This window comes from Primulina huaijiensis, chromosome 4 (assembly GCF_012295235.1).
Source record: "Primulina huaijiensis isolate GDHJ02 chromosome 4, ASM1229523v2, whole genome shotgun sequence".
Lineage (NCBI taxonomy): Eukaryota > Viridiplantae > Streptophyta > Magnoliopsida > Lamiales > Gesneriaceae > Primulina > Primulina huaijiensis.
This window is the reverse complement of record NC_133309.1, coordinates 2,742,886-2,761,072: the sequence shown is the minus strand read 5'-3', so window position 1 is coordinate 2,761,072 and position 18,187 is coordinate 2,742,886. Positions and strand designations below refer to the sequence as shown.

Genomic DNA, 18,187 nt, shown 5'->3' with positions numbered 1-18,187 from the left:
ATTTTGCAAGATCATATAGTAGAAAAGGTGCAAAATTTTCCAAACGAGTTAAAAGAAAAGAAACAACTTCAGAGTTTTGTAGGAGTTGTTAATTTTGTTGGGGTGTTTATAAAAAACCTAGCAAAACATAGGAATGTGTTTAGTCCATTATTAAAGAAAGATGCAAGATTTATATGGACAAAAGAACACACAGAAGGACTTGTCCATTTAAAGGAGATTTGTAAAAATCTTCCAAAAATGGCTATTCCTCAAGATGAAGATGATCTGGTATTATATACGGATGTCAGTGATCATTGGTGGGCGGTCGTCTTAACAAAGCTCACACCAGAAGGAGAACAATCATGCAGATATTGCAGTGGACTCTTCTCAGATGCAGAAGCCATAAGATGGCATATCAACGAAAAATAATTCTATGCAGTAAAAAGGGCTTTTGAAAAATAGCCATTATTTTTAATTGCAAAGAAATTTACTTTAAAATTTGATAATATACAGGTAAAAACTTTCTTAAGAAATAAAATTGAATCTAAACCTAAGAAGGCTAGATTATTAAGATCGCAAGCCTTATGTCAAAATTATATTTTTGATATTATGATAATTAAATCTCATGAAAACATTCTTGTAGATTTTTTAACAAGAGATGGACATCGGTGATATCGATGCTATCATCAAGATGCAAAGACATTTGAGGGAACACCTTGAAATGCTTCAAAACGAGTTTAACAAGTTGGCCTTACACGCAGAAGTTGCGGGAAGGCTACAACAAGCCGATAAGATAGTTGTCTCTGATTGAAACACTTGATGTTTACAGGTCTATACTTGGTTATGGTCTGTAATGCAAAGGCCTATCCTCCAAGGCACCACAGGTTTCCCAAATGGAGAGTTTTCGAGTACAAGACTCTATACCCGGAGCAGGGGATTCAAATACCCATAGCACAAGTGTTAAGTCGGGATCATCTCCAGATGAGTCGGCTGAAACAAAAATTGAGAATCGAGATCCATATCTCGATTCCTCAAGTCAACCCTTCACCTCGGGGATTGAAGAGGGAAAGATCAACCTTAGACCTAATACTGATAGGGTAAATCTAAGGTTGATGCTAATGAAACAATTTCTCCATTTCAGGTTTACCAACAAAATTGGGAGAAATTAAAAACAAGAGTAGGCATTAACCCATCTACAAACAGGGTTTATGTTTCAAGAAATATCCTAGGGTATTTTGGGTGTAACGTAAGCAAGGTATCTGGTCAAGAATTCGTTTAAAACTTCTTGAGCTAGCACAAAAGAAAAAAAGATACATTGGGGCGATGGTGTGTACCGATTCCTTTGCGAGCAAATCATTGCCCATATTGGTGTTGAGCGAATTGAAACAACACGAAAAACGTACCTAGATGGTTGTTTAATGAGTTTGATAATTAGCATGTATTGTCTTTAATCCATTGATCCACTGACATTTACGCCTTGTTCATTACTTATTCTAATAATCTGTGATTGTAAGCATGGTTTTATGAGAAGGTACATTTGTTTGCCATTCAGGAAAGTTTTAGGAAATATCCCTATGTTTTTCGTTAGGCCAAGCGTAAAATTTCCACGAATGTGGATTCTATCGAAGAATTTTTGATGTAATTACGAGGACGAAGGTATTAATTGTTATTTTAATTTTAAGAAATATTGTCCTAAAAAATAGGTTGTTCCTATTTCTATTTTATCATTACAATTTTCCATTAAAGATAGTTTGTTCCTTCAGTTACATTACTTGAGGATAGGTTGTTTGTTGAGGAGTTGTTTTTCTAGCTGTGTGGTTGTGGCGCCCCAAATCTCGCCACGTAATCATACAACATGTGACGTCATATGCATAAAAATTTTCTTTTCAACGACGTAATAATATAATGCATATACGACAAAATAGTGTAATCACCACACTATCTACGTCAGTGTAGTAGAAACAATATAATAAATACACACATATAACTCAAATAAGACAATAAGTTATACTGTCTCTATCTACTGTTATCTACAGGACTGTTTGACTAGACACATCTAGTCCTTCACCACTATCCTGTCTCACGGCATAATCCTGTAACTTGTCCAACAGAAACAGCCCCCAAAAGGTGAGCATACACAACAATCATCATCGTAATACATAACAGTTATATTAACAACATAAAATATAACTGGAATGATAACAGAAATACTCCCTTTGCTGTCTCTGGACAATCAAGCCACCAACCATCCACGACATCAACATCGCTCTCATACTACTGCAACGACAACATCGACGATACGTCACACCCCAACTCCGGCGACAGCAATATCGTCGAACGAACAACAACATCGACGATACGTCGCACCCCAAAACCCGCGACAGCAATATCGTCGAACGAATAATATCAACGATACGTCGCACCCCAACTCCGGCGACAGCAATATCGTTGAACGAACAACATCAACATGACGTCTCCCAACAATGACAGCCAACAACATCAACAATAATAAACGACAACATATATAATATCAAATCACCCAATTCCAGTGATTTATCATCGTTCAACGCAATATTATTCATCAATACTAAACAATAACAATATATGCTCGTACGTCAACACGTACCTGATAATCGAGTATATATAAAATCTAGCTATTTCTTTGATCGCGATGCTTGTGACGTATCTAAATAATTCAACAACAATTATCAGATAATCGTCACCGTATCAACACAATCATAACAGCCTCAATATACAACATCAAATAGCCCAACAACAATTAATTCAACAAAATATAAAACTCGATTATAAATTCTTATCGTTCATCAATTTAATATTCCGATGTATTTAAGTCACAACACTACCATCAAATACACCCTAATTAATTAACTTCAAATAATAAGCTATTTTACAACATCCGTCAAATTACAAAAACTTTATATCAACGTGTAGCCTATACTTCGTAGACTCCAAATATATAATCAGAATTAATATCAACTGACAAACGACTCTCCAGTTTCAATTCAACGATTAAAATCCCTAATTATAATAAGTTAGGAATAATTCAAAACAACAACACAATAATCTTCTCTACTTCGTTAAGATCATACACTATTCAACAATCTTCAATTTCAGTATGATTTAACAATTTATCGGATTTATTCCAAAAATCGACGAATTTCAAACATAACCAAAACTATAAAATTTATACCTCAAATCGAAGACCTCGTGTCAACGATCCCAGAACTGAAGTCGGTTCGTCGATTGGATAAACCGATAAGTCGCAAAATCGAAAAGAAAATTTAAAACTGTATTTTCTTTTCTTCCCTCTATTTCACGTATCTGTTGCTTCTCCCTCTCTGTTCGTGGAATTGGAATTGAATTTCAATTCCATTCCACTGCCTCAAGTTTTCATTTTCGTTTTTTTAATATTATATTATATTATATTAATAAAATAATATAATATATAATATTTCACATTTTAACATCGGTATATCTCTTTGGACCAGTCAAACGATCAAATTTTTTTAAAACTCAAAACATGAAACTTCTATATCTTTCAGTTTTCTACGTTATGTCCAAATTTCAAATCATTTGGACTTCATGTGACTAAAATATGTCATATTTTATTCTTTAAAAAATCGTTAATTATTTAGTAATATCATATTACTAAATCAACAATTTGTGAAATTCACTCCAGGCATTACAGTGGTACGTGAATGTGATTCAAATTTAGGCTTTGTGCAAATAATTCTAGTTTTCTGAAAGTTTGTTGATGAATTGGTGATCAATTTGTTACAAGTAACATTAACAATGAATGAGAATATTCTGAAAACTAATGTCACTAGTTTGGAGAATATTGTTAGTGAACATTCTTATGAGATTGAGATGTTAAAACGTAAATGCAGTTCCAAGAATGTGGGAAAAATATTAAGGGTAAACAGGTTAATCATAATGTTGATGGAAATTTTAATGACTTACACAGTGTATCTTGAGGTGGAAGTTCCAAAAGATCATGAAAATATGAAGGATTCTGAGGATGAAATGTAGCATAGAATTGGTAAGATATATGGAAACAGAGTGAGAAAATGAAAGTAGAAAATTAAATTGACAAGGAACCCAAGAAGATTGTTGATAATATGATTGTGGATTCTTGTAAAATGACCTCAAAGGCTGATCAAGATGATGCAGGTCGAAATGTTGATGACCAAGTTTCAAAGATGTTGGTCGACAAGAGTGATGCTTCAAGGGTTTTTGAAAGGTCTGTTGATCATAAACGTACAGGAAATAAATATAATGAGTATATCAGAATTTGGTGTTGTGCTCGGGTGTTGTCAATACCACCACACAACATGCACCGAAAATTAATTTTTTAACACACTCGTGAACTTTAATAAATAAACACCATATTTCAATCATGCACAAGTACGAATACTTGTGTGATGCCTCGTGACAAAACTTCACTAGACAAATATGTAAAACGTTTACACAAACCAATACTAGTGCAATATAACAAAATTAATTATGAATTTAAACAAAATTATTTACTAGAAAACTAACCTCTTGTAGTTTTCCTTCCAATTTTTCAATGAATCCGAGTTGCGTAAAAACCACAGCCTTCCAGTAGGATTCTTTCTATCGACGGCAGTGTGCGGGCACTCAAAAATGCAAATAATAGAAGTCAAAGTTTTTATTTTTAATTCTCTACTATTTTTCAACTCATGAAAAAAGTAGAGAAATTTTTTTTAAAAAAACAGACCGTCTAGGATCCCATTTATAATTATTCAAACCAAAAGTTCAAATCCTAATGTAATTGGGACTCCAAAAATTTCGGCTACTTTATCTAGGATCGAGCCAAAATTTAATTTGGTTTGAATTGTATTATTTTAAGTCTTTTAAAACTCTTTTTAAAAGTCATAGTATTTCTAGGATCTTATCAAAATAAATTAGAATATGATTATAACTTAGATATTAAATAATATCTAAATTTTATTACAATAAATCAAATTTTATTACAATAAATCAAAGATATTATCAACAATTTTTTAATATTATCATAATAATCCAAATCTATAATTATCTCATTATTATAATTTAATAGAATTAATATTTCATAATTAATTATATTTATCTCCAAGCATTTCAAGTTATGAAAACAATTTTTCCATATTCACATTTGATTCCTAAATTACATTTCTAGCTTGACATTAATTTGAAAATGCGTATCAGGGACCTTGGACCCATAATTAGAGGCTACAATAAATTGGATAATAATTAAACTCTTTAATTAATTTATATAATTTATTATTTCCATAATTATTCCACTAAAAATATGGAATTGCACTCTTCTTCATTATGAAATATCTTACTCTACAAAATTGAGTGGTCCATTGATATAATAATTACATATGGATTAATCTTCCATAGACAATTTGTGACTGAAGCTAAGAATTTTCCGTTTACCTCTTCAATTACTTCTTATTCTCATTTGTCATTAATTTATTAGTGAGTGTTTCAATTTATAAATTTGTTGGGCCCAAAACTCAGTTCCAGAATTAACAAACGAGGGAATCGTCTTTCTACTTATCGTAAGAAATAATGGATTCCATGTCCGTGAATTCATATTCTCAGCCATTTATTTCAAATATAAATATATAATGCAAGTATTAAAATACACAATCGCAAACTTTAAACAAGCAAATTAAGAATCATATTGAAACTAACGGGAGTTTATAATCACTTCAAGATTAAGATTTGTCCATATATGATCATCTTTATGATTTAATTTGAACTTCATGGTAACAACAAAATTTATTAAGAAATGACTGATTAAATCAGCCCACGTCATACATAATCACATTATATATAAATGCTCCCATCTAGATGTCCTAATATCGGCCATTCGGATAAGACGGTCACATTCATAATGTTCATGAGCCACATTACTGACGCTTTAATTAAAGATCTCTACTTTAATTAATTCATCGCGGACTAAATTTAAGTTTATTATCCATAATTTTAATCCTCTTGTATATAACTCTTATATATACTAAAATTATGGTTACATCCGATAAATTTAGGATTTTGCTCATGCAAATATGTTCAATAATAAATATCACTTTGATTAATAAAATAAAAATATATATCTTATCCGCAATCTTTTAAGGGCACTATCCCCCGACAGTTTGGGTGATGATGCCAGTGAAACAAACTGAGGTAACGATCAAGCTTAGCTTTTCCTTTTCTATCTAATTTTCAATTTCATCGTATTGTTTGTTATACTTGTGTGGATGTGTATCCAGCTCTATGATTATTTTTTGGAGTGATTTTTTTGCCATTGAATTTGTGGGGAAAAAAAGTGGAGAATTTTTATGTGTATTCTTCTGGATAACCACACAGGTGTGCATCAACCCTGGCATCTACCATTGTTGCAAGAGTTGTGCAAGTAAGAGAGAAACGAGATATATTCTTCAAGAATTGCTTTTGGATATTCTTTTACACCTTCCAGCTGATGTGTTGTATGATGTGATGAGGCATGTTTCCGGAGAATGGAACCTCATGATTCGTAACCCGATTTCATCCACCGCCATCTCCGCAGTTGGACTTAAGGAATTCTAATCCAGGAGCTGAAATTTCCTCACAATTCTATTTATGTGGAAATGCGAAGAGGTAGTTTGGAGATATGTCAGTTTGACTACAGGTTTGAAGATCTAGTAAGGACTAGCTGTAATGGTTTGTTATTGAACTCTTATTCAATCAACAAACCAGCGGACCGGCCTTCCTCCACATTTCGATCAAAGACACGATGACTGTGATCTTTATCTTTATTTTACGTTTGTTGAGGCTTCAATGGTGTATAAAGTTGTACATGCGATTCTTGACGAGACGTCTGGTGACGACACGAGGATGAAAATTGCGGTACTGACTGTTGGAGTTGATAAAGTTTAGAGGCATATTGACACCAAAGAACCTCTGGTTACTTGAGCCTGTACACTGGATTGCATCAAGTTTTGTTTTGACATTGAATGTAGAGACTGAAAATATTTGCAGGTTTCCTTTGCCCGCTTAGGAAATAGAAGGCAAAGTTTTCTATCAATGGGCAATTATCTGTCCATTATTTGTTAATCCAACAAGTTTTTCCAAGGTTTTTTGGAATTGAATCCAGAAACTGGACAGTGGACCATGTTGCTTAGCTTTGATTTGGAACCTCTCACTCACAGATTTAGGGACTTGTTTCGCGACATCGGTGCAGCAGTAATTCCCTTTGGTTGCTTAGCAGATAGGGAGGTGTTGCTCTTCAGTTCTTTACATTTTCAGAGACATTGTGTAGCTTATAACATTAAGACAACAGAAGCACAGTCATTTGAGTTGAACAACGGGCAAAGATGACACAATTTTCAAGCTTGGAAGGTTATCTCGGAATCTAAATTCAGCATAGTTTGATAGTTAATTTGATTGTTGGTGTAGTTAAACTCTTAGTTGATGGAAGCATATAGAAACTAGAAGAATGTTTTGTAAGATTAGAGATTTTGGATGTGGAAATTTTGTTGTGGGGCTTTTTTTCCCAAAGAAGTGATTTCCTCAAGATAGCATCGAAACCTCTACATTTGCAAACGTCCAAAACTAATTGTGTCCCAACATTTCTACTAATCATAAATCAATCAATTCATGCCGTTCTTGAATTTCACTGTGTTCTTTGTGAAAGAAAGTTGATGATAGGCATTATAAGTACGATATTGGGTGCTTTCGGGTTCGGGCTTGTGATCGGATACTGTCTATTTGTTCTGTCTCAACCAACTGATGTGAAGGTCACTTTTCTTTTTCACCATTGCATATACATGAATCGTGTATTTATTACATTTACAGTTTTGCACAAGGAAACTAAGGTGATGACCATTAATTTGTGGGGACATATGATTGAAATCAAAACACTCTAGAAGAGAAGCCAGAGAAGAGCTACTATCATGTCAGTGTTGGTGATACGTGAACGTATGCCTCGTGTTGTGCGTGCCATGCGCACGCTTAGGCGGCTTTATCATACCCAATACGCCTATGTGCGCCTGATAAACTATGTCTAGTAGTTGTGAATTTGTCAACATTTTCCAGTTTTGACGTGTGATAGCCACTGTAACGTATTCTTTCTATCATGGATGAACTTTGGTTTTCGCTTGTTCGAAATGAACACTCTGCAGGATCCCGAGATTCGGCCTCTAACCGAACTAGATTCTAAAACCCTCCAACTACTGCTCCCAGAGAATACCTCTTTGGATAAAAAAATCCAGACTACGACCGGTTAAACATTTAACTTTACATTCAGTTTGCTCATGTCCGGTTGTGGTTCACAGTTTCTAACTGCATATATCCCCTTGCAGATTGATTGGCTCAACAAATTCATAGAATATATGTGGCCTTTTTTAGGTAGGGTACCTTCTAGCATAATAATGTGCTTAATTCGACGTCGTTTACGGGTTATATTGAGATTCTAAGTTCCTCAGGCAACATGTAAGATGGCAAAGAAAATAGCAGAACCAATAATAGCAGAGCGAATTCCAAGACAAGATCGGTTCAGTAGATTTTGAAGCACGGACTTTGGGCTCCCTTCCGCGGACATTTCCAGGTTTAGCTTCACTACTTTCACTCGTCCACATCTCTTTTGTAAAAGCACGTAGTTTAGTTATAATTTTTTGCAATATCAAATTGGTTTTATACAAAATTCTTTCAGTTTATAGGCGTGATTATGGCCTTAAGTATGCCGGTTTAAGTGGTAAAAAGTTTGTTCTCTTTAAGAAATATATCGTGTTCGAATCTTAATGAATCCGGCTCAACTTTACTTTAGGTTTAGGTTGCGTTACGATGGATTTGAAATATATTCAAATGTATTTTGTAGATTTAGATAAGCAAGATTATAAATCCCTCACATATTTATACAGTGTTTCATGTTAATTAGAATAGAGCAAGTTCACTCAAGGTATTTGAAATTCATTCTACTTTGTATATCTAATATATAAATAAGTAATGCATGGATTTAAGATTGCATCTATTGTTTCATTCCCAACAATAAAACTATAATCGAAATTCTTGGATTTTCAAATTCATCTCTCCAAATGCAACCTCAGATTAATTTGGTCTCAATATGACATGAAAATTCGAAAGTCTAGACCAAATTACATTGTAGAGACTCTATGAACATCCCTCTGCCCTGAATGTGCGATTATGTATGCATGCCTAGTTTATTCGTTGAAGAACAGTTTCGTATTCATGGGCGACGAGCAACCATGTCCGGTTATGATCCGTGAAAATAGTATATTGGGTTTTGAGGCTGTCAACAATCTGAGGGTTTCTATATGACCAAATTTTATTATTCATACCGTGATCAAGAAGTTAATTCTTTTCTTACCATCAAACAATAAAATTGGAAACTTGAGGAATGCAAGTTTAGAACACAGAAGGGAAAGAACTTATCATGGAGTTAGGCTTGAAGTGGGCTGCTAATCCTAACATCCTTGTTGCAGCCAAAGCATTCTGGTTCAAAGCTACAGTCCAGGTATTGTCTCTTATAAACAATTGACAGCCTCAGTTATCCGATTTTCCTTTTCCGGCATTTCAGGTTATTGACTTGCAAGTATTTTCCGAGGATTAAAGCCACTGGTTCCTAGCTTTCCTTGTTTTGCAAACATACATGTTTCTCAGATGGGGAAGGTGTGTACTGATTGGTTCATCTTTCTTGCTGCTAATCCTCGGGAAAAAAATATCGAATACCATGTAAAAAGAGATGCAGAGATTTGCACGTGTTTTGGACGTACAACGCTCATGTATGTGAAGTGAGCTATGGACAATCGAATCAAGTTCATGATATATTGTTTTTGGCTTAAATTCTAATCCTGTAGCCTCATGTGGACTTTGGAGTAAAGCTGCTTGGTGTAGATGCAATGTCCATTCCTGGATCGTACATATTTGTCCAGGTATTGTTATTTGTCCTCTCCAAGATTTTTTTCAAGATCTTCGGTGATTTTTTCCAAAATAAAGGGGCATTGTGGTATACGTTTCATATGATTTTGTGCTGCTTCATGAAGTGATCAAAGATCAGGTTGCAAATATGTATTTATTGCCTAAAAAACTTGAAGTTCAGATCAGAGATCGAAAGTGAGAACGAAGTGTTTGTGTTCGACTATGTGAAACTCTACGATTTCTAATCAGATTCGGGTTTGCTTGCTAACTGACAGAGCCATGACGAAACCAGTCGGAATACTTAATGTGAAGGGTCTCAGAGCAATGAAGTCCAAGAAGAAAGACCTCTTAGGAGCATCTGACCCTTGTGTGAAGCTAAAGCTCACTGACGATAAGCTTCCGTCCGAGAAAACAACACTGAAACATAAAAACTTGAACCCTGAATGGAACGAGGAATTCACTTTTGCTGTCAAGGACCCTGAGGCTCGAGTTTTAAATCTTTCAGCATTTGACTGGGAACAGGTATTGGATCATGTCACTCCCTCACAATCCTTCTACAAGTCACATCATTCAGCAATAATCAACTTGTTGCATATCTATCTTCATTATGGCATATAGAGGGCCTCAATTGAAGAGAAGTGTGTTTATCAAGTTGATTGCATGTGTTTAGGTTGGATCTCATGACAAGATAGACTTGAATGTAATACCATCAAAAGATTCGACTCCAGAGGAGCCAAAGGTTTTGACACTAGATCTTCTTCTTAAAAATCTGAAACCAAATGATGCTCAGAATGAAAAATCACGAGGACAGATCGTAATTGAAGCTAAATACAAACCTTTCAAAGATAACGAGGTGCCCACCAATGTTGAAGACTCAAATGCAGTGCAGAAGGCTCTGGAAGGAACACCAAACGAAGGAGGTTTGCTAGTCATATTATGAATGCGTAAGGAGGATAATCAACGACACGGGCATTCTTAGTCTATGAAAGAATTTCCCCTTCTTAATGATGAACCATGTTATATCCAAAGGCTCGTGTTTGGAGCCAGGAGGTTAGGATCATAGTTATCGATTCTTAGTCATTATTTATGCTGTGAATTTGGCACACTGAAGAAAAGCAGATACCCGAGAATGGAGGTAGAGTTTCAGTTCACGCTAGAGGAACCACTCACCAATGACAAGATTCATGTTGAAGTGATTAGAACTTCTACAAGAATGGGTATACTACAGCCCAAGATATATTACATTGAGCTCTCATAATCAATTAGCTTCTCGTGCATTAAATCTGTCCTTTGTTTAGGCAGATTAACATACTTATTTTCAAATGGACAACAAATAGGGCAGATCCTGGAATTCAAAAGAAGAGTAAGACTGAATCTGGGGACGGGGAAAGTGGAATGACGGGGTAGACTTGCAAATTTTAGAAAATTCACACACAAATTCCAAGAATTTCTCATGTGACAGGGTAGTCGCCCCTCTGCGAGATTTGTCCGGAGTACAATCGGAACGGATATTCTTGTCGTCCAACTATTTATGATAATAATACTTATATCACTGAAGTCTGAAGGCAAATCTACTCAACTAACCAATATTGATTTTTTTTGCCTTAGGACCTATGGGTTAGTGGATATATACCTATCAGACGTCATCAACAAGCGAATCAATGAGAGATGCCATTTTATCGACTCAGAGAACAGAAGGATTCAGATTGAGATGCAATGGAGAACTTCAATATAGGTTTTGTGAACAATAATTTGGTGGATGTAAAGAACTAAGAATTGAGCAGCAAGGAATATTTTTAACTCTAGGTATATTAATTTGTTTCTATTGCAGTTTTTCATTGGGTGGAAAATGCTAGGTTAGAAATTGATTCACTCCTAGCATTAGTTTACAAAAAAGGAAGTTCATGTACAGTTGCCTGTATCGACATGCTACCTAGCAATCTCAATCTCAAAACACGAACACATTTATTCTGTCAAAAGCTTCCAACTTTACTAACAAATATATATAGTTTTTGAATTATCCAGTCCACCGAGATTTCCCTAGATTTCCCAAGAGCATAATGCCGAAATCCTAAATTATAGCATCGTTACTTTGGCCGTCCTAACATCTGTCTAAGGACTGCCTGAACCTATCCTGCATGACCCTGATCATCCTGCTACCTCATATTCCGGATATTGTTTCAAATCAAATGACAAATGCAAGTCCATGATTCAATAAACACCCCTGAATATACATACCTCTAGAAACTCTTCACAAGTCTTTTTTAGTAAGCATTCCCATTGTTTAGAAATCACTATGCAATATGCATTAGTTCATGCTAGTGTCACTTCAACCTTTAAATTTGTATCCGTATAGCATATGGCAACTTCAAGATAATACAGGTAATCGATACATATTTCCTAACATGATGAGAAACACCACCAAAAGGTAGAACAGAACAATAGCAATTATATCACATAATACTGATTCTGAAATTTCAAATTCGGATTATTATTTACACATGAGAAACCAAATAACAACAAAGATTCAGTCCCCACACACAGAGACGAACCAGGAATTTAGTTGAGAGTAAGGAGGGGCAATTTAATGTATTTGGGACGAGTACTAATATGAAAACAAGTTCCAAATCAAATATCTCCAAAGCCCAGCATTGAAACAAACCTACAGTTTAACCAATGGAACAGCAATAAAGAATACAAATTCATTGCGTACCATGTCCAATCAATCACAGCAAAAACTACTGCTACCACTACTCCCAGAAGAACTGGAGGGCGCTGCCGATAAGCCCGCCATGACCACTCTCTTCCTCCTCTCCTCTTCGTACTCGGGGTCATCCGTAGGCAGCTCAAACCGACACACGGGACACGAATTCCGCGACCCCAGCCAGGGAACAATACAGTCACCATGATACCCATGCCCACAAGGCAATTTCTTGGCGATTTCGCCCACATTCACCATATCTTTGCAAATAGAACACTCCAATTCCTTCCCTTTTTCATCAATTACCCAACTCCCCAATCCCTCCACAGCTGCCTTCGCAGCCGGTGGCGCCCCACCTTTCCCTCCACCGTCATTCTCTGCTAAATTCTGCAGTAGGGCTTCGTAGCCCGCAGCATCCACATAATCTCCTGGGTTCCCAACATATGTATCGAATTCCGGAATCTGTAATCGAAGATCAATCGAATGGTCTTCGAGGCCCATCAAAATATCCGCCCAATCAAGAATCCTGTTGCGTCTGCTAGCAGCTCGAGTGGCAAAGTTTCTAAGTCTTAGCCTCAGTACATCCCGCTGCCTTCTGCTCATCTGCCCTTCATCATTTTCCTCACCAAGCAACTCGCCAACCTCACTTCCCTCACCTTCATCCTCACCGTCGGATCCATCTCCATTCTCGATCTCGCGCTGCTCAAGGTCACGAGCATCATCACCGTCCTCCTGGACTATGACCGATCGGTCATCCTCGTTGTCGTCTTCATCTCCGTTGCCCTCAGCCCACCAGTCCGGATCCGATCGGGGCTGGGGAGGGGGCGGCGCGTCCTCCTCACGCGCGGCCAGGGTTATGAGCCGAAGCATCCGTAAGAACTCGTCACCGTAATTGGAGCGAAGAACCTGCTGGGAATCGGCGCGTGCGTCGTGCGAAGAAGTTCCGGAGGCGGCAGCGGAGATGGGTTCGACGAACCCGTTCTTGCACTCGGAGCAGACGACATCGTTAAGATCGGCGAGTGTCTCGACTGAAACCCTCTTGTCACAGCTGTAGCACCAATACTCCGGGCCCGAAGTTGACTGTGTTTGGGCTGGAGATCGATCCGGTGAGATCTCAGCCATGGCGAACAATTCTTTTTCCTGAAAATACGAAAATGGTGAGCGGAGTAAGACGGGTGGGCTATCAGTATCGTGATTTGATCTTCTCCCTTTTCTTTTTTATTTTATTTTATTTTATACAACTCAGTTTTGGGTGCGGGTCATTTTTTTCCTAGCTTGACTGACTTTTTATTATTTTATTTTGAATAAAAAAATACAACTTTTTTCGTAAAAAAATGATCCAAAAAATTTTATAAATAGATCTCTCAATTTATGAAAAAAATTCACAATGAAGTAGAGAAAAATTTTATAAGTTGTGTAGTTTAATATATTTTTTGAGTTTGAGATTTTATTCTTTACCGTAAATTTTTATTTTTAACTGTATGTTCAATAACAGTATGTTCCAACAAGATACACAGAGTAACTAATTTTAATATCATGATCTGGATCGTAAATAGGTTTATCAAATTTAGTCCTCTTTTATTTCATAAAAAAATTGTTAACACAAATTTAATTTGTTCATAAAAAAATTGTTAACAAAAATTTAATTTGTTGAAATATATTTTTGTCAATAACGAAGATTAGTATTAACGAAGTATATAATACAATTGGTTCAGAAGAGTAAAAATTATTTTGCTATAGGAATATTGATAAATAGATAAATTAGTGCTTTATTGATTAATTTTTGTAAAAGAATATATTTATNTGTGAGACGGTCTCACGAATCTTTATCTGTGAGACGGGTTAACCTTGTCGATATTCACAATAAAAATTAATATTCTTAGCATAAAAAGTAATATTTTTCCATGGATTACCCAAATAAGAGATCCGTCTCACAAAATACGACCCGTGAGACCGTATCTCACAAGTCTTTGCCTTACATGAGAGTTGATCTTCAAAGTTTAGATGAGTGAGTCTTCACACAAAGATATTAAATATTATGCTTGTGGTCTTGGCATAAGATACATTAAACATTATGTGGATTGTGAGGTCGCGGTGAAACACTCACTACTCGTTTTTCTTTAAAATTTAATAGAAATTTTTTTCTATCCTTCCATTCGGCCGAAGAACGTATGCAAAAAAATAAAATCGTAAATCGTAAACCAAAGCCTAAAACTAGCATTTTTCAAAATAAAGCATAAACTCTTAAATCTCTCAAAACCACTCAAAAACATAAAGTCATAAATTTTTTAAAGTAATCTTAATATGAAAAACTTGCAAAGGTCATCGGGCTATGTGTACCATCAGTCCAACTAGTTTAACCATCAAGTCCTCCATCATCAACAACATCATGTTCACCTGCATCGATCACACCTAGTGAGTTTATTGACTCAGCAAACCTTAACTATGATAACAAGTAATAAATATATATTCACAAGCAACAGTGAAATATACTTTTAATAAAATAGATTTTCATGAATATGCATAACTTTAAATGATTTTTCTTTTTATCATATCCTTTTTTCCTTTCATTATATATGTATACATTTTTCTTTTATTGAATTCAGATATTTAATTGTGACTTTCGTATCAGCTGTAGTTCGATGAATCCATCTACGTATAACCATGATACCAGGCGGCGGGGACATCTGCGAGACTATCGCCTGTCAACTGAGCATTGGCCTTACATATCATCGTATTATTCACAATCAAGTTACCTCCTTCAAACTTTCATTATTTTCATCACTTATAAAAATTTCATGCAATATATCATTTATATTTTAAACCAAGCATGCACCACGTCTTTTGGCATTCTCGTTCTTCATCATAAAATTACATAACATTTTAAAATAAATATTTTATTATTCATTACAACATTCAGGGCACTGCCAGGACGTCTAACATTTTTTTAGATGTAAAATGACTGTTTTGCCCCTGAAACCCCAACTTTCTCAATTTATCCTTAGACCTTAAAACGGCGACCCGAATCCATCCAAACTTAACATAACACCTTAAAATATACCCATAAGCATTTCATAGACGTAAAATTAAGCTCCTCGACTAATTTCCCAATTCGTTTTAAAACTTAAGCGTACGTCTCGGTTTTAACCCGAATCGGCTCGAAACTTAACCAAACTTTACCAAGCTTGAACCATACTTATTAACACCTAACCATACCCTATACAACCCAAATCAAGCCATTAAAACCCTTGAACAAGCCTAGGACCTTGGTGGAAATTCTGCACTTATTTTTCGAAACCCTAGCTTGATCAAACCTTATGCCCTTTCGTTCCTAGCCCTTGGCTGACCCAACCGGCCCCTATGAAACCTTCCTAGGACCATGACCGAGCCCCTTACACATACTTAGACCAGCCCTAGCGAGCCATGCAAGAGGACGTGCATGGTTCTCCCTACAAACTCGCGACCACAGTTAGGTTGTGTCACAGCCGTGCGCCCTCTACTCCTAGCCCCTCCAGCCTTACGTGAACCACCGTGGCTAGGACCCTCATGAGCTCTTCCCCTCGCCTGGAAATTACCCCGCGCGGCCCCTTCCTTCTTTTCCAATGAAAACGCAAGCTCTAGCCCTATGAGCCCCCAATCAAACAGGCCTCCTTCCTGAACCATACCAGGCCTTAACTCCTCCCATCTAGGACCGAACGACCACCCTCTTAGGACTCTTGGAATTGCCACAACAACAGTCCATAGTCTGCTCTTTCTTAGCCCTCAAATCGAAACCCTAGCCTCCTTACAACCAAGTTTTCGTTCAATACTTTGCCTCACCTATACAGCCCTTAACCGTGGCCCTTAACCACCCTTAAACACGCTAAAATTCATCCCTTCTCATAGTCCTACCATGGCAGCCCTTTTGTACATCATAAACATGAATTTAAAAAGATGAAAACTCTAATTTTGTTCATGTTTTGCCATAAAAACGAAAATATAAGATAATTTTCATATTTTTCATGAAAACATGTATCAATACATATAATATGGATGTTTGAAGGAAGATTAAGGAGTGACTTTGCGTATTTCACTCACGAAAAACAACTTGCGATGCGAAGAACGTTGATGGAGAGGTACGGGAACTTGCTGCATTTTCTTCCTTGCAAACTCACGTGAATGCCCTTGAAAATTAGCGTGTGTGTGTGTGTGTGTGATGATGGAAAGCAAACCATAGGATTCTAGAACTTGTAGGCGTCTGGTTTGAGTGTTTTAGGACTTAGGAACTCCTTGTTTTAATATAAAATATTTGGTAAAGGTTTAGGCCCAATAACCTAGTTTAATATGCCCATTAGGCCAATTATAGTGTAGGTAAAATATTTCGTTTAGGATAGTTTTCGAAAATATTAGCCAAATTCCCAAAAAATCCCTATTTTCGTCAAAATTCGATTACCGGTTTAAAATATTGCTCGGCACGTAAAAACATCTCACAAGCACTATTTTTGAAAATATCATTTAAAATATATCATATAATAAATAATTAAAAATAATCATTTAATAAAAATATTTTCCCTGTTTATAGCCCCCGGTATCCATTTCTCGATCGCGTCTCAAATAACTTTTAAAACACAGTTTTAAGCATTCTAGTAGGAAATCATACTTTAAACATGTAAACATGCCTACCACATTTAATTAATGTAATTAAAACAATTTATTTAAGCATTTTCCAATTTTCCTAGATTTGCATGTATTTGGATTATATTATCGCATTTTGGACCTTACAATTCCTCCCTCCCTTAAATGAAATTTTGTCTTTGAAATTAAAACTTACCGAATAACTCCGGGTAGCGACTCTTCATGTCCCTCTCAGTTTCCCAAGTAGCTTTCTCCTCCGAATGATTTAGTCACTTGACTCTGACCATTTGAATAACTTTGTTTCGGAGCCTTCTCACTTGCCTATCCAGAATTTGTATAGGTCGTTCCTCGTATGACATATTTGAAGTCAACCGCAGATGTTCATAATTTAGTACATGTGAACGATTCGACATGTACTTTCGCATCATCGAGATATGAAATATATTTTGCACTCCAGCTAGCGTCGGTGGCACCACCATTCTATAAGCTAATTTCCAATCTTCTCTAAAATCTCAAACGGTCCTACGAACCTCAGATTAAGTTTGCCTTTCTTGTCAAATTTCATAACACCCTTCATAGGTGCTACTTTCACAAATACGTGGTCACCCACTGCACACTCTAGCTTTCTTCGTCTCTTATCAGCGTAGCTCTTCTGGCGGCTTTGAGCAGTCTTCAACCTATCTCGGATTTTGTCTACTAGCTCTGTTGCTTGCTTGATCAAGTCCGGGCCAAATTCTCATCTTTCACCAACCTCATCCCAATGTATAGATAATCTACACTTCCTCCCGTAAAGTGTCTCGTAAGGAGCCATACCTATAGAAGATTGGTAACTATTGTTATAGGTGAACTCCACTAGAGGTAACTTCGGTTCCCAACTTCCTTGGAAATCGATCACTCAAGCTCGGAGTATATCCTCCAAAATTTGAATCACCCTTTCAGACTGAT

At 36.2% G+C, this 18,187-nt stretch overlaps 2 protein-coding genes across 2 annotated transcripts; one reads left to right on the top strand and one right to left on the bottom strand.

Moving 5' to 3' along the window:
- The first annotated feature begins 4,024 nt into the window (after positions 1 to 4,024).
- On the top strand, positions 4,025 to 11,823 carry LOC140975213 (synaptotagmin-2-like). Its single transcript, XM_073438798.1, has 6 exons — positions 4,025 to 4,240; positions 6,379 to 7,389; positions 7,846 to 8,397; positions 8,475 to 9,941; positions 10,203 to 10,449; positions 10,598 to 11,823. The coding sequence occupies exons 4-6, from the start codon at positions 9,904 to 9,906 to the stop codon at positions 10,865 to 10,867; spliced, it is 555 nt and encodes a 184-aa protein (XP_073294899.1). The 5' UTR covers positions 4,025 to 4,240; positions 6,379 to 7,389; positions 7,846 to 8,397; positions 8,475 to 9,903; the 3' UTR covers positions 10,868 to 11,823.
- Positions 11,824 to 12,356: 533 nt separating this feature from the next.
- On the bottom strand, positions 12,357 to 13,854 carry LOC140975211 (E3 ubiquitin-protein ligase CIP8-like). The gene has a single exon (XM_073438797.1). It carries the CDS (start codon positions 13,748 to 13,750, stop codon positions 12,650 to 12,652), a length of 1,101 nt encoding a protein of 366 aa, XP_073294898.1. The 5' UTR covers positions 13,751 to 13,854; the 3' UTR covers positions 12,357 to 12,649.
- Positions 13,855 to 18,187: the final 4,333 nt, after the last annotated feature.